At 39.2% G+C, this 16,927-nt stretch overlaps 1 protein-coding gene across 1 annotated transcript in view; it reads left to right on the top strand.

Moving 5' to 3' along the window:
- Positions 1-1,636: 1,636 nt before the first annotated feature.
- The window catches only part of ephb4a (eph receptor B4a), a 53,761-nt gene continuing 38,470 nt past the window's right edge, over positions 1,637-16,927 (top strand). The window contains exon 1 of the mRNA XM_014996524.2: positions 1,637-2,565. Coding sequence (XP_014852010.2) covers positions 2,478-2,565 — 88 coding nt within the window. The 5' untranslated portion in view covers positions 1,637-2,477. The remainder of the gene's footprint in view (positions 2,566-16,927) is intronic.

The following is a 16,927-nucleotide window of genomic DNA, read 5'->3' as shown; positions in this document are numbered from 1 at the left end:
TTCAGAGAGACTGCTGCAAGAGAATATTCACTTTTTCCTGAAAGATGCGATGAACATATGAACCTCTAAACGAACAGCAATGCATAAAGATACGATTATAAAATAATGTTGCTTTGGGATGCCTTTGACTTCAACATAAGTCATGAAAAATCTACAAAATCGGACTGAAGCATTAATCTGGTCCTTAAATTTCATGCTGCATAAACTTATATTACCAGCGTCTTTAAAACCAGCGAGCCTTTCAGTGCTGTTTACTCTCTTCCCATGAATTGCTCAATTTGGAGGCTATTGCCAAGTAATAACTTCTATGAGAGATATTCTTAAGTAATGTTTTATCATTGCAGTTTATTCAAACTGCATGCCTCTGCTTGCACTAGGACGTTCAGCGTTTTGAAGTCAAGTTACGTGGAAAAACGTGGAGCTACACCGGAAACTGTAATCTGTCTCAAAATAAAAGCTCAGCATTTAATAACAAGTGAAAGCGCCTCAACTATTAAAGTAGTTTGTTTTGATGTGGAAAGGAAAGTGCCAACATCACTATTTTAAAATAAAAAGACAACACAGCTTCCAAGTGATACAACCATCAGTGCAATGCATTCCCATAATTCAACAAATCTATTGATGTCCACACTGACCTCTTATATTAAATACACACTTTCAGATTTGTAAATTTATGTATCTATGTCAGTTGTTCTCAAAGTTAAGGCTTCATGCTGGACCATAAGGGCCTTGAGATGATTTAAAATACAGCGACCCCATTTTAAATCAAATTTTAAAATGGGGGGAAAATCTTTCCATAATTCTTGCAAAGCCTTAAAACACAGTACAGGGATGTGAGTGATTGTGCATTGTTACTTTATTTTAACGCACAATAAGCTATATTAATATAACATCTTTATAAGTCATAAACTCAAATAATTTATAAAGATTTTGTCAGTTGATATGCATTTATTTCCTGCCAATATATAGTGTATCCTTTCTCAGGTTCTTTTGGGCATTTATTTGTCATTTCACATTTATTACATTTCATACCATAATACTAAACTGGATGTTCATTGTCCTATGGCTTTTAATAAAGTTGTGTCTTTTTTTTATTATCATTTTTATTCCGGTAAGTTATATTTCACGTAATAGAGGCCGTCAGTTATTTTGCATTCTACCTTGAAATGACTAAAAATGCAAATTTGCATTTGCCAAGAAGTGATTGTGTTTCCAGCTATTTCATTAGTGTAGACGTGTACCTTATGGCCAAAATGCAGTGTTTATCATAAAGTGACTAAGTAATTAATTCATTAATTGGTTAATAAATATGCATTTAGCTTAAAGTAATACGCCTGAAACAGACAGAATGATCGGCCAACACACTGCTGTAGAACCCAAATTTTAAAATACAGCGACCACAAAGGGAAGAATAAGCTTCAACACAGTCGTTTCTGCCATATTATTTTTAGAATATGTCCGGTTACACATTAGATTACCCTGTTACAACGTCAAATGTTAAAAATGCTAAATTCAGTGGGTATTAAATGAATAGTTCCGTCAGTCCTTGGAACGTTTAACATTTCCGCGTTTTATTTTGAAGTAGCCAGACGGAAACGGAGCGTCATGTCGCGAGCTTGTGAGTCTTGCTGTTATGGAAACCAGGGTGGGAGGGGCTAACTGATGCCATTCGACTGGAGGTTTGATGCGGAGATGTTGTCCTCGGTGACCAGCTTAAAGCCCCCCGTCCTACGAGCTACTTCAGCATAAAACTTTTTAGTCTCGCTGCAGTGTAGCCTTTTTGCTGACTTGATTTTTGATGAAACCAGACGTTTCCCGTCGCTTCTTGTTTAATTTTCTGTTTAAAACTAGGCCAGGCTAAACCTGTCGCGCTGTAAATCCCCCCACCTCTCTCTTTTTGATTTTTTTTCTTCTCTCTACCGAAGACAGCAATTCTGGTGTTTAAGGGAGAATTTAGAAGAAAAAACACTCACTTTTCTGGACTTTTTTTTTCTTCTCCAGAAGATGCGGAATAGCCAGTAAGGCGACTGAAACTAACCTCTGCAACTATCAGACCCTGCATTGATGTCCCCTGGTTGCGGAGTCGGGCTGCTCGGTCATTGGGCTGAGGGGCAGATTTTTGTGGGGAAGTCGTGTGGAGCACAAAGAGCTTATTAATGCCGACAGTCAAGTTTTTCACCGTGTGTTGACAGAGGGACTGAGGTAGGAGTACAGTTACAACGCTTTACGACCTACACTGCAACACAAAGTTAGTCAACTTTTCAGCGTGTAGCTGCTAATAAAGTAACTCCGTCCAGAAAGGGTTTTTATCAGCTTCCTTTGGTCCAGGGTTTATTTCTTTAGCTGCACCGTCTGATGATTTTTCTAATCAGGAGTCCGATTTAAATGCAGACTGGTTTGCGAAAACAGCCGATCTGCCAGTGCCGCTGGGATTTTAACCCACGTCCATTCATTTTTTACCACTCGGCTTCAACACTATGGAGGTGATATTAAGGAAGACGTTGCTGCTCCTGCTGGGGTGCATCTTATTCCTGGACTTGGCTCGTCTGGCTGATGCAGAAGAAGGTGAGTCTGTTTTTTTTTTTTTTTTTTTTTTTTTTTTAATCTGCAGATTATGCGTTTTAAAACGATTATGCTGTGTGAAAATCTTAAGTAAAAAAATACCGCAATCTCGTAGTACAAACGATATGAGCCAAGTAATCAGCTGCTTAAGGCCCTCCCGACCAGCAGAGGGCGACGAGGAGCGCTTTGTGTATTTATATTACTAGCAAAAAAGTTCGAACACTAAAAAAGCTCTAAAATAAAACCAAGTGTGTGCTTCTTAACACTCTTTTTCTTAAAGTTAAACCGAATCAACAAAGTCTGAGCTGTGTTCATGTTTCTTGCATTATTTGCCAATTTCATTAATTTTTCCTGCCCTTCCCCCCAAAAATATACACAGTAAATAAGATTTCTTTGGTAATAAAGCAAATAAGTGAATCAAATTTGGTTGTGTCAGTCATGCCAAAATTTCAAATATTAACGAAAAAATATAGAAAACATGATAGTCAGTGTATATTTACATTACAATTAGAAATTGCTTTAAAAAACCCAATCAGTTACAAGAAAAAAGAAAGCTCTTTTTGAGGGCTTGGGCAGCTGCTAGCATAAGGACATATCCAATAATTAGCTAAAAAAAAAGCAGCTCCATTCTCTCTCATAGTAACATGTTAGCAAGTGTTTATTTTGGTTTATGTTCTAAATTGTGAGTTCAAACCATTTATTTTCATCCACTGCATAGCAACAGGTTGGGAAGGGGCAACTCTGTGCTCTGTGCTGCCTTAGAGAACTCTCACACTTTTCCAACAGGGACTTGGTAGAAAGGAAAGGGGTAGACAGGAAATCTTTGTGGTTTTGAAACAGTAAATTAAAGAAAAATAAATAAATAAAATCTCAGTATACCTTGTTACATATAACAGCCAATTCCTGTTTAAAATGCTGCCATTTTTATACTGAAAGGTCCAGTAAAGAAAGAGCTGAGGCTACCATAGGATTTATGGGCATGTAGCGGTTACAACGCAAAAGTAATTTACCAAAATCTCAATGTAAAAGGACACAGGTGTGTCATAAATATCTGGCTATAAACTTCACAAGGTGGATTATATGTTTTATACCAGTTAGCACCGAAGCCAGAAATGCTTGGTTTTTTACCCCTTTTAAATGTAACACAAAGGGCCTTTCTGAGTCCACTTAAACTGGATCCAATTCCACTTCCTGTGGGAATATTAACCAGTCATACCCTAAAATCAATACTAAAACATTCAGGGGCAAATATTGGCCTGGTGAGATGTTTATTGGGCCAGTGCAGAGTGCTGCGGCAAGCAGTAAAACATCCAACCCTCTGTATCAAATGTGCAGTTTGCCTTGTAATTTATATTCATTTCTTGAAAGCTGCCTTGACATTAACAGAGAAATTGTCTCGGATCAGTTTCGTGAAGCATTTCTAATTACACTGGAGGAAATAAAATTTTCGGTTGGTCTGGGGTATACGCGGAGGTGTAGTCATGTTGGTGGCAGTTATCGGATAATTTGCCTAACATGAGAGTGGATAGGTGAGTACTTGTAACGAACATCAAGACTGGTGGGATCATGCTTTGTGGCTAATGCTATCGTATGAGCCTGAGAGTAAACCGTTTGGAATAGTCTCGGGAATCAATTTTTATCTGCTGTTTGGTTTTGCTTCGTTTTGTTAATAGCTCAGTTTCTCCACATCTGTGCGTTGGAGTGAGTAGAAACCTGCCTGGAGTCTGTTAAGGATGCAGCAGGATCACCTGTCTGCAAAAACCTTTGATATGACATGATCTTTTGGAAATAATAGGTCTGTGTTTACTGCAGATCAGATAACCACTGCTGGGGTTTTTTTTGTAGCTGCAGTGTTTTTTCTTTTTTTTTATAGAAAACCTACTGCTGTGTGAGCTACTTATGGTTCTTCACATGGGAATTCCAGTTTATAATTTTGTTTTTGTCTTGTGTGTAGATTTTCATCCCCATTGCTTAGGTTGCAGAAGACGTAACATGATCAGCCTTAGATGTTACCTATAGCATACATTTCTGTGGTGATTTCCCTCCTCAAGGAAGCTTTTTCATTTGCTGAAAAAAAAAAAGAAACATTTTCCATGAAAACAATGAATGTTCAATCCTTCCACCCAAAAAGTTACTGTAAACAGGAACACAGTGAACATGCATGACTTCACATCTTGTGTGGCAGGAACACAAATCTGTCAGCTGCGTCTGGTTAGGAGGATTCAGACCTTTCCTCTTCCACAGACTCGCATTTTGTTTTTTTCTGCTGCTGTGCGCTGTATAAACAGGCAGCACATGAGGCATTACCACTGGCTTCATTAAGTGTGTCCTTTAGGATGTGTGCATACACACCCACGAGAGAAGCGAGTTAAATTACCGAGGCTGAATTCTTGCGGGGAAGACTTGTTGACTTTGTAGTCCTAGAGAGAAGCTCGGGATTTTCCCAGACACTTAATTTTGGTCAGTTTTCTTAAATCTGGAATACAGGTTGTTAGGGGGGCTTCTTCTAAAGCTGGAGCTGGAGGCTCTGCAACTTCAGATCAGAGTTGTAGCTTTGAGGTTTTGTTCATTTGGTGTGAGACAAAAATGCTTAACCTGAGGCATTTGTGTGAATTCTTTGTCAGATACTAGAGATGAGAAATTTACAACCAGTAGGCTTAAATTGATTTTAGCCTATTTGTATTTCTTCAAAAGTAACAAACAATAACTATTTGTACTTGTTGCATAAATTTGAAATTGAGTGGCTTAAACAATAAAATGTTTCTAGTTAAATTAAACTGCCAAAAGTTAAAAAAATATATCTTCCTGCATTAATTAAAGCCCCAAAATACAGTATTTTTGTCAAAGAAGATGGTTTTCTGCTCGCTTTTTGGAGTTTGTTTGCTACCAACTGGAAGCAGAAAGATATAAAAATATTTTTAAGTAATGCCTGGGTTTTTTTTTTTTTTACTGCTTATTATATGTGTTTGTTTGGTTTTTTGTTCTGTTGTTGTGCTCCCACCAGCTGAAAGCACCTCATCCGATTCCGAGCCAATTTCTCGCTGCATCTCTAAAGAATACGAGCTGTTAGAAAATCACAAATTGTCCCAGCTAATCTATTTCCCCCTTTCTTTCAACGATCATAAGCCGGTTGTTCCTAACAGGTGCAGCCTTAAGTGGAAAACAGGGATTTAGATGGCAGCCAAGGAGTCGGAGCACCTAGTCGACTGACTCCAGAACATCTGCGTTTTGCCAAGTGTGAACAAGATGTCTGGTTTTCGTGTCTTGGTCCGCGTCCCACTCCTCAGTCGGCGCACTCAGGATCACTCTCCCCCCACTTGTTCTCCACCTATTAGGGAATTCTGTAATGAACTGATGGGAGGGCAGATGAAGCTCTCAGCTGCCAAATCTCTCCTCCTTTTCCAACTAAAGGATAAATTAGTCACTTACACACACCGCTTGCTTGTTCATTGCTTGGATCTCTCACGCTTCTGTCTCTATGAAGATTAAAACACAGACCTCTTGATCAGATAATTACTTTGGCTGGAAATTAATAAGGCGCTTTGGGTGGAAAATTGTATCGGGTCCACACATTTCACCATCGCGCGCGCACACACTTGAAAACCAGACTTTTCTCTGCTTCACTGTGCATATAAAAAATGTATAATGCAAAGAATACTATAACCAGCACACTGAAGTAAAACTGCATATTCTTTTTAACCACTATTAATAATTTGTGACACTAATGTAGACTTACTACAATTTTAAATAATGTTTGACTTTATGGATGTTGGCTCTAAAGATCAAACTTAACCTAAAGACCTCATCTTGTGAGTTTCATCTCGTTCATGCCGTTTTTCAGAATGCAGCCAGTGGCACAAGCACTGCAGTCTCTCCCAACTATTCAGACTTTTACGACACCAGCACTGTCATCAAAAGTAATCTGTGCTATCAAATTCACGTGGCTCCAAGTTGCTTTTGTGAGCCCATGTCAAATCGGTCATTTGCTTAGCTGTCTGGGTGTAACAGGTTCGTAGAAAGCCGTGCCTCTCTGCAGTTTGTGCATTTATTCAGAGCAGATTTTATCTAAACAACCAGAAAATCAGGGGGAAAAAAACAAAATGCAAATGATTGTTTTCTATTCTCTACCTCACTGCTGCAGTTCTCCTGTGGGGTGCCATTAAACTATAATTAAGTAATTAAAGAGCTCTTTCATCTGCAAACAAATGAAAACAATTTGGACAGCGTCGTGGAATAATGGCATTGTGGCATTTTTTTCTCTAATAGCTTTAACTTTTTCTTCTCGTTCTTACAGAAAAGTTAAACTGATAAGAAACACAAGACTTTGTTTTCTTTTCCGAACACTTTTGAAACTATATTTGCTGAACATGTGGATACAAGCCTACAACTTATCTTTGCATTCAGAAAAACAACAACAAACAAAATCTAAAAAATGTCATTATGCTCCTTACAATTAACTATTAAATTATTTATTTTCTATTATTTATCACTTATCTGTTTTATTAGTAAATGTTTAACACACTTGATTTTAGATATTCTGCTGTTAGTGCAGAATAATCTGCTCTAGTTTGAAGCGGCTAGGTATTTTAGTTTTTAAGCAAGAGCAGGTAAAAAACAAAAAAATGTTGAAATCGCCCTTTAGCCATTTCCTAAATTGGAAACTGCAATCAGAAGCCAACTTCGTCTTTGTTGAAGGTTGTCTGTAATGTGGCGGCAGCTAATGTGACATCAACCCTGGATAATGTCTGGTTAAGAGCAGTGTGTCGGGTCAGAGCCTCTGTGATTTTTACTGCCTCTTGTTTTCTTCAGAGTTTCATTCAAAGTTGGATGTTGCTGTTTCCCGCTCCAGTGAGAAAACTGCTTGAACTCGACGTCATGTTGGTTTCTTTTAGACTTTCTATCCAATTACTTATATTGGAAGTGAATGGTTTTGTCTTTTCTCTTGTCAACTTTGCTGAACATAATTTGCAGTTATACCTCCATACCACCAACATGGCTCCTCCTCTACTAGCCGTCACGCTGCCGCTAAGCGGTTTGTTCATCTCAGTTGCCGTACGTCGTCGTGTTCTTCGTTTTATTTGGCTCCTATTCAGTTTATGCTGGGTTAGAGACAAAATAATACTGTTTGCTAGAGGGGAAACGACACTAACATCATTCCAGCATCGGGTTCTGTAGTATCAGAGATCTTTTCTGAATACTAGTACACACATCGTGCTGTTACCAGCATCGATGCATCCTAATAATAGTCAAAAGAAGAGGGAAAAAAAAAAGTTGCTTTTCTGTTTTTATAAATAAAAGCAAATACATCATTTTAGTTGTGCTATTTTTTGCAGTAACCATTGTATTTTGCTCAAGGTTCTTTATCTGGGTCAATGTCCACCTGTAAGTCTGGCGTTTTAGTGTTTGTACTTCTGAATGCAAATCCTTTCTTCACACATCGATAGCTTGGATTATGCCCTGCAGCTGCTAAACCCATCAGTCTTCAGGTCATCTTTTTATTTTCTATGCAAGGAGAGAGTTGCAGCTGCCAGCAAAATTTGTTTAGCTAAGACCCGTCACGACGCAGTGATGAGAGACATCCGCAGCATTTTTTAAGATGCTGCTGATGGATGGATGGAGAGGTGAAATGTCACCCTGTTACATTTACTCTTTGCACAGCTGTAGCGCTCTGCTCCACATTACTCTTACTTAGACCAAAGCAGCCACACGCACAAAGGAGGTGGCATTAACACGTTTTGTTTGGCTCCTGAAAAGGCGCATGTGCAGTCTCATTGTGAACAATGAGCTCACAGAGCTCTCAACTGGTGGACTAAAGGGAAACCAAGACATAGGTTTCATACATAAATTTACCAAATTGTGTTTTGGTATGTTAACACATTGTTAATGGACAGCTTTTATTGACCCATAAGGCTTATTGTTCATAAAGAATTTAGTGCTTTTTGCCTACATTTTTGCTAGAGATGGATCAAACAGGCCCCGACTGGCCAACACAGATTTCTGGATTGGCTGAATCTTGTTTTCGTTGCTGAATAGCATCTATGTTTAATTCAGTTTTAATTCAACAATTACATTAAAAACTCACTAAAAGAAACTGTTTCACAGTTGTTGTATTGTAGCAGTTTAAAAATCAAACAGAGAAGGAAGGGATTTCAATATTATCCTCATTTATGCATGGAACTTGGAAGCGCGTGTCTTTATCAGAATCCCTTTCTAAGATCAGTCTAGAGTTTTATTCCCCATTATTTTAATATCAATTCCATAGGAAGTTCAAAAGTGAGAAATTCTATAAACTGTACATGTACTGCTAAAATTTCAAAACATTAAGTACTAAGCCCAACTCTGCAAAATGTTCTTATTATTATTATTATTTTTTTTTTACCTCAACCCAAAAGCAAAGAGAAATCCGCAGGCAACTGGATTTCTGTATTTCTGCAACTTCATTCACCACATTTTTCCTATCAGTGAACAGACCAGGCAGAAGTAATACCAGGTCAGGCTGATATTAACAGTCTTTGGCGTAAAATAAGAATATAGTTATACACAATACAGTCATGTTCGACAAGTTAGAGTATGTGACCCAATGAGTCCAATTTATCTCTTTAAAAGTACCTAACAAGCTTAATGCATGTATTAAACATACTTTTATTGTGAAGCCAGCTTTTCTGCTTTAAAAGGTTTTTTGTTGGTCTGGTGTATTATGCTAATCTTGAATGTCATATTTTCATTAGCTTTAAGCAAACAATTATCATAACTAACATAAATGAATGTTTGAAAACATAAGTCTTTGTGGTTTTAATATATTTAATGTGTTTCAGTACTATTTAGATTTATTAAATATGACTGCCGTATGGCGTGACGTCGCCTCTGCTTCTAATAAGAAATAATCATTAATGATCTCGTCTGGTGGGAACATTTGGAAGAACTATTTTGTGAAGAACAAAGAACCAAAAGTGGTGGGTTCTTTGCACATTCTAACTTTTAAAGAGGAATCAGTGTTTGCCAAAATCATTTTGGATCAAGTCGAGCAGAGATCCATCACAAAACTCTAATTAGACCGTCTCTTGTTGCAACGTGTCTTCATGCTCGCAGTGGCTTCTTGACAGATATTGTTTTTGAATTTCACTGAACCAACATGCCATAGCTTGATTTTTTATTCAGCATCTGCTTGCTCGTAAATTCATCCTGAGAAAGTATCTGGTTTCCCTTGGCGCTCCAGAAACCGTTCCAAATGTGCCTGGTGTAAGCAGGGAAATGCGCAGCTTAATGCCAGCTCCAGTAAAATGCCGTAACGCAACAAAGACCCGATGCACTGGAGGAGCGTTCCAGATGGAAACCATGCAGGGCGAGCGTGAACGTGACAGTTTTAGGTGAGGTTTATCATCTAAATCCGGATTCGCAGATGTTGTTTCTCAACATCACTCTTCCGTTTATCTTTTCACCTCCCGACACCGTCGTCACGCGGCCAACACGAAGACGCTACGCTGCTGATCGGTGCAAACTAAACCTCACTTAGCGCCACAGATGCAGAAAAGAGAGCTTTTATCTAAAGGGCCTTACTTTAGCCTCAATCCTTTCTTTCACAGACGTGTACCCCTTTTCATTTGCTACTCTTTCCACGTCCTTGGTCTCCTTGATGTTTGACTGGTGCTATTCTGTTTTCTCTTGCTGACTGTCTCCCCTACCATGGAAATGTGGATCGTTTCCCAGAAATCCTTTTAAATGGAACCGATTTTTATAAGAAAGGGATTTGCATTTAAAGCACCCTCCCCCCCTCTCTCTCTCCCACTTCTGAAAGCCTGTAGCCCTATCATCCTCAGCACCTCAATCCGATGATTAGCTTCCTCAAGAGTTAAACAGGCATCCGAGTGCCACAAGTACTCTCAGCCCGTGTCTCTCTCTCCCTCTCTCTCCCCCTCTGAGAGGGGATGCATGTGGCAGCTGGGAGTTGCAGGTGGATGATAGCTCGACTTGGTGAGAGGATACACCCCGAGCCCATACATTCATGTCAGGCACTCACTTTGGAGAGCCAGTCTGTCTTCCACCCACACGCTCCTCTCTGAGAGCGGGACACAATGGGGACAGGCTGCAGTGGTGAGGGAATGAGGCCACAGCCTATCAGCCATAAGCACCAAGGAGAATGGCACTTTTAGAGGGTTTGGGGAGGGAGTGAGGGGGTCCTCTTTGAAGTGAGTCAAGGAGAAACGGGGAGACCGGCACGAGTGAATGAAATGGGCAGAGGGTGCGAAGGTTGCACGCATGTGCACATCAGCACGCAGATTAACGAGCGAAACGTGCATGCCGTCGATTTGCAGTCTTTAGAAGGGCGCACTGTGAGCCAGATAGATGAGCCACAATGTAATAAAGGGGCTAAAAAGGCCTTTAATTAGGAGACAACAACAGAGAGGAATGCATTTATCTCAGGTCCATCTTCCTCATTTATCTTCCACACACATCGCTGCTGTTATCAGAGGCACGCCGAACATTGTGTTGGTGTGGGGGGGTGGGTGAAACACCCTTTGTGAGTTTTTTCCTTTTTTCCCCGTTAGCTATTGTTGTGGTATGCCTGATGATTTCTATTTGTTGCTACATTAAAAAATAAAATGAAATCCGCACAAACGACGAGGCTGGTGTGTGAGGCTTTATGCAAAAAAAAAAAAAAAAAAAAAAATCTCTCAGCTGGAAGTGTTCGCCATCAGCAGGCTTGATTTGGGGTCTGGGAATATTTTTTCCTCCACGCGTCATCAGCTGACCTACATCTCGCTTTTGATATGGCCGTTTTTATGTTAAAACTGCAATTCATTCGGTTTCAACATCAGTCTGGAGAATCCGTGCATATTTGCATCTCCTCTCACCTTGAGGATGTCTCCCAGGGCCTGCGTTCACACACCGGTCTGAGCCACGCGGGCTTGGCTATAAACGGCATGACAGAGACATTCCCGAGCGCCGACTGCCTTCCTGCAGCTTGCACACAGCTAAGAGCTCCAAAATGGAGCGGGCCACTTCAATTAAAGCAGCATTAAACACCTTCTTTTTGGCAGCTTGCTGTATATTGCTCTCCTTTTTTCTTTCCACCAAGCCTTTTAGATCACCAAGAGATTGCTATCTAAAGTCAACAACTTCCTTTTCATTCTAAGATTGGACAACGTGAGATGCAGACATTCAAACCATTTGTGAACTACTAAATCCAACCACCCGCTGAAAAGCAAATACGTCGGGGCTCTGAAGGCAAAATTATGCTCTTTGTTCTCTTGCAGGCGGCTTCACGTCCGACAATGAGTTTATCTATATTCTAGATATATCGGTCACCGCCACACAGACACGCAATTGCAGGATTGTAGAAGCAACGCGTGGACCGATGAGGAGAATTAGCTCTCAGCGTGTATGTTGTCTGTTGAATATAAAGCAGTGTGCTGCCACAGAATAAAGCAGGGGAAATTCTTGCACAGAGTCGGTCCTCTCGTGTCTTTACTTAGATGTGTCAATCCTTAGATGGTTTATTTAGCTGGAGTCTGCACCGACTTCAAGCCGTCCACCTCCCACTGCAGATTAGTCACTGAAAGCTCTGGGTGTGTGTTTTCATTTGCCTTTGTACCCCAGAGTAAATTGCAGATTGGAAGTGCATAAGCATGACACTGTATGTTCGGGAGTCAATGTGAGTTTGTGTGACGCTGCGGTGCCTTTTTTTGATTTTGTTGGATTTTATTTGATAAACCAACACGACATCGCGCGGAAATGTAAGGTGGAAGGAAAAGCTTGCACCACTTTTTACAAATAAAAATGAGAAAACTGGGTCATGCATTTGTTTTCTTCGCCTTTTACACAGATTCCTTTTAATAGCATCCAGCTAAATCAATTACCTTCAGAATGCGATTTATTGCTGCTGAACGAAAACTGTGGGAGGTAACGTTTGCATTCTGCCAGAAGGCGTACAGAGGCCACAGCAAACATGTGGCAAGACATCACTCTGAACTAATAACTGTCTTGCTGAAAAATGGTGGTGGCAGTATCATGCTGTGCAGATGTTTCTCTTAGGGTCAGGGAAGCTGGTCAGAGTTGATGGGAATGTGGGTAGAGTAAATGGAGCCCAGTCCTGGAAGGAACCCTGTTAGAGACTGCAACAACCATAAATGTAAAGCCAGAACTATAACTGATGGTGTGTCGCATTAAGTTTTAATAAAATTCATTGAAGTTTGTGCTTGTATTGTGACGAAATGTGGAAAAAAACGCATATTGTGCAAGGCACTGCATGCATTTTCTAACAAGACAATTTTTAAATGGAACACGCCACGTCTCGTTTTTTATTCTGTCAACATTTTCCATTGTAAATTCTAATTGAGCCATAGTTTAGCTGGCCAGGTGTCTGTTCTAATTATTAAAAGACCCAGGGAAGACAAGGTTGGAAGAGTTTCCTGCTGGGTAGGAAGATCATCCCAGATTTTAGCACTGTGTGACTCCAAAGTGTTTGCTCGGCAGGGGGTCCGGTTTTATGACTAACCCAGACCTCAACCTTCCTGATGGAAGAAGACAAGTGGATAAATATCCTCTTCAGACTGAGAAAGTGTCTGAAAACAGGCGCATAACCTGCATTTTCTTTTATTGCCTCTGCCTTCAAGCTTTCTGTAAAGAGGATGGCTTAACTTGGGCTTTTCCAGTTTATAGAGTGCCTCAATGATCTTTGATTGCTCCGAGGTATAGAAGATGGTGAAATGTTCTTATTAAGACATCAAATTTGTTTTGAGAGGATTTGGCACTGAAGAAAGACGAGGCCAATGCAATTACTGATGATTTCTGTCCTGGCATATGTGTGAAATCTCTCCAGGACGGTTTAATTTTCTGTCTTGTAACAATGTTGTGTGGATGATAAATCGATGAGTTGAGCTCATGAACAGCGTTTAGAGATGCTGTTGTTTAGCAAACTAGGATTTAAGTGTACAGAAGAGAGGGGGACACGACTGGCCTTTAAAACTGTTCACTAATAGATTTGTTTTTACATGTTGAGATGTCAAGGTCTAAGAAAATAATACTTTCACATGAGAAGAAAACACCAAGTTTCTTTTTTTTAAAAGTGAGGCATCCGTGTTGACATCCGTCATTGCTTGTGTTTTCTGTTCTATAAAATAATTAGTTGGAACAAGGTAACGCCTGGATTCATTTTGGTTTGAAAAATATGTTTAATGTCAAGTTTAAAAAAACATTAAAGAAAGCACATAGAGCCACATTTATACTATTGTGGCATATCTTTATGTTAAGCACAGTTTGTTAATTTAATTTGAAAAGTTGAAAACATGGCTCCTGATAATTTTCTTTTCTGACAAGAAATTACATTTTTGACCAATATGCTTGTTTATTCACCAAACACAGATTAGAGTACACGTCTATGTAGTTTCTGATTAACTTAATTAAACGGTAATGAACATTTTGAAACTGAATTGCATATTATGTTTGGAAAAGTCTTGAATTTCAAACTTTCTTATTAAATTTCTGAATCACTAAATAACCTACTTACATAATTACTGCAAAGTAGCTTCCCTCCCACCCCCAGTTTCCAGCTCTATGTCAAAATGTTAAACTTGTTGACACCAGCAACATTTCTCACAACCTGAGTACACAGAAACATTGTGTAGAGAGCGCTTTCAAACATTGAGTTAAAGCACAAAATATAAACACAGCATAGGAAACACAAACTTTTTCTCCATTGTTTAACATTAAATCAGAATAAACCTTTCTTGTTTTAGGCTAGTTACCATAGTTTAAATATGCTAAATGCCAGAATAACTATGATTTATAAAATGCATTTCTTCTAATTCAGCATTGTGGCTTTAATCAATTTTGCCCAAGTATTTTTGGGATGAGTGTTTTTGGTAAACTGTATCAACCCCAGAATAATTCCTGAACAAAACCTAATGATTTTCTGGAGACGCTGGAGCTGCTAAGAGAGTCCTGAACCCCCTGGGCTGAAATGCCACTGAGCGTGGAAGAAGCCAATCTCAACAGCAAAATAAAAAGCTAGATCACAGTTTGCAAAGGCACTCAGGGATACGTCCACAATGTTTGGCCTAATTCAGAGCTGAGAAGGTGTGTGCCAACAAAGCGGCCTAAATAAACTAACCCAGTTGCACCAGTTTTGCACCAGTTCGAGCTGCTGTGAGAAGCTTGTGGAGAGAAATCCAGAATGTTTGAACTAACTCGTACGATTTGAAAGGGAATTCCACCAAACACCAAAAGATTTTATGTGAAATTTTGAATTTGAAGAAAGTAGAAAAATAATATTTTATTATTCTACCATTTAGCAAATAGACAAAACCCTTACTGACTTAACACAGGAAGAGATTAGTCTGATTTAAAGTCAGACAGTGAAGTAACAGTGGTGTAAAATATTTAGATTTCTATTTTTTGTTAGCTGTAGATGTCTTCAAACAATGTTTCTGAGAAGCAAGCAGCCTTAGTTCAGATATCAGCTATACATTATTTAGGTGTCCTGTTGCCACACTGAAACCCAAGAAAATTGCACTTTTCTTTAGAGTCGTTCTTATGAGACTACATGCATTAGAACAGTGACATTTTGATAACTAATGGTTGTAGATTCATCTTTCAACAGACTATTTAAAGCAAATTTAGAGATTTAGACTAAAAATATAAATGTTTCAGAAATGAGTGTTGGATTATAAAACGGATTTTATTTTTCTGGTGTGGTTTTGTTTTGAAATAAGTTTTTATAACTCAAAAGAGTAGGTAGCTGTATGAAATGATGCTAACATTTACACTTCAATTTAACTCTGCAGTTTGCTAAATATGCTGCCTTTAGCACTTACATTTTTAGAATGTAAAAATCTTTTTGGCAAATGAGGTTCCTTGTTTTGTTTCCCAAATATGTTTTGTTTATTCATTCTCTAAATTAAGTCGGAAAACAGCCTCCGAAGCTAAGTAGTGTTGAAGTCAGAGGTGCTGTAAACTCCAACCACATGATTTTTTATAACATGTGGCAGGGTTTCCCACAGTGTATTATACTTATTTACTTACACGTAAGTGTATTTACTTACGCCCCCACCAGGCTAAGCTTTGCTTTTTTATTTTATTTAATTTTTTTATTATTATTGCCTTTTTTTTAAGACTTTATAGCTGCTGTTTAGGTATTAATCTTCCAGTCTTCCAGTAACGCATCAGGTGAAATTTTCAAACTTCCTCCCAACTTTAAACATTTTAACATGACTGTCTTTGCGCCCTGAGCTTGCCCTGAGCAAGTTTTCTGGGGGAAACCCTGTACGGGATTAGTTTAGAGCTTTTGGTGGTTTGTACAGGAACTTACTTAATTAGTTGCATTTTGCACTGTACCACTGTTTTCTGACTTTCTGCTGGGGTGTTGATAAGTTGGGCTTGTCATTCAGAGATGTTGTGTGTAAATATTCTCTCAAACGTTGCCTGACTCTGGTTCTGTTCACAACAAGCTTGTTCCAGTCCTACGCTGGTGCTGCTATAACTCGCTTAGAACAAGTTCTTTCTGTTTCTTCCACTACAAACACTGGGTCTGAAATGAGTGTTTTAGTCAGTAGACCAACCACTAATTCAGGTGTTGTGAGCATCATCTTTAAAACTCTTGAGTTAGATTTACATCTAATCCACTCTATATGGGACAACAATAGTTAAAACATTGAGCTTTAACTTAATAATAGAAGATGAGCTTGATGTCTCTTCTTCTGCTGTTTCTGTTCATGCTGCCTGTCATGTGAAATAAAGCAGAGTGCTGTTTGAATCTTAAAGTGTCTTTGCGACCCTGGTCATAAACACTATTGGGTCCCTTCATACCACAAAGTGATGTTAATTAAACATGTGAGACGTGTGTGTGTGTGTATAGATCCCATTTGCATTGCTATCAGACATGCAGGTTTGGATGGAGCGTTCCCAAATACCAACTTTGATTTAAAACAGCCTTCATAAATGAAGTTGACAACACTATGGCGTCTGTTAACAGGCATGATGAGACGAATACCTTCACTCTGATCCTCTCCAGAAATCATCCCAGGGAGGATCAAGCAGTTACTCAAGGAAACGTTTTTAGTGACGTAATGATGAGACCCAGAGCTAGCTTTAAAACCAGACCAGTCAGATCAGACCTTGTTTTTATAGAACCAGTTTAGAGCTTTGACCTGCCCTGGTCCTTGGAAATTGCTTGAGTGAAACCTTACCTTTGGGGGATTACAGGACACATTTGAAGAACTTCTGCTATGCGAGGAGACGAAAGAGTCATCGGAGGTAAAATGCCAGCATCGCACTTTGTATGTGAGATTGCTTGAAATTGTGACTAAAGCAATTGCAAGGAACGTTTATATTTTAAACTTGATGTGACAAGAGCCTTGAGGAACAGAAA

The sequence above is a fragment of the Poecilia mexicana genome, unplaced genomic scaffold (genome assembly GCF_051168715.1).
Source record: "Poecilia mexicana isolate PSO_F unplaced genomic scaffold, ASM5116871v1 scaffold_14, whole genome shotgun sequence".
Taxonomy (NCBI): Eukaryota; Metazoa; Chordata; class Actinopteri; order Cyprinodontiformes; family Poeciliidae; genus Poecilia; species Poecilia mexicana.
Note: the sequence above shows the minus strand (reverse complement) of the source record. Positions and strands in the feature narration are given on the sequence as shown.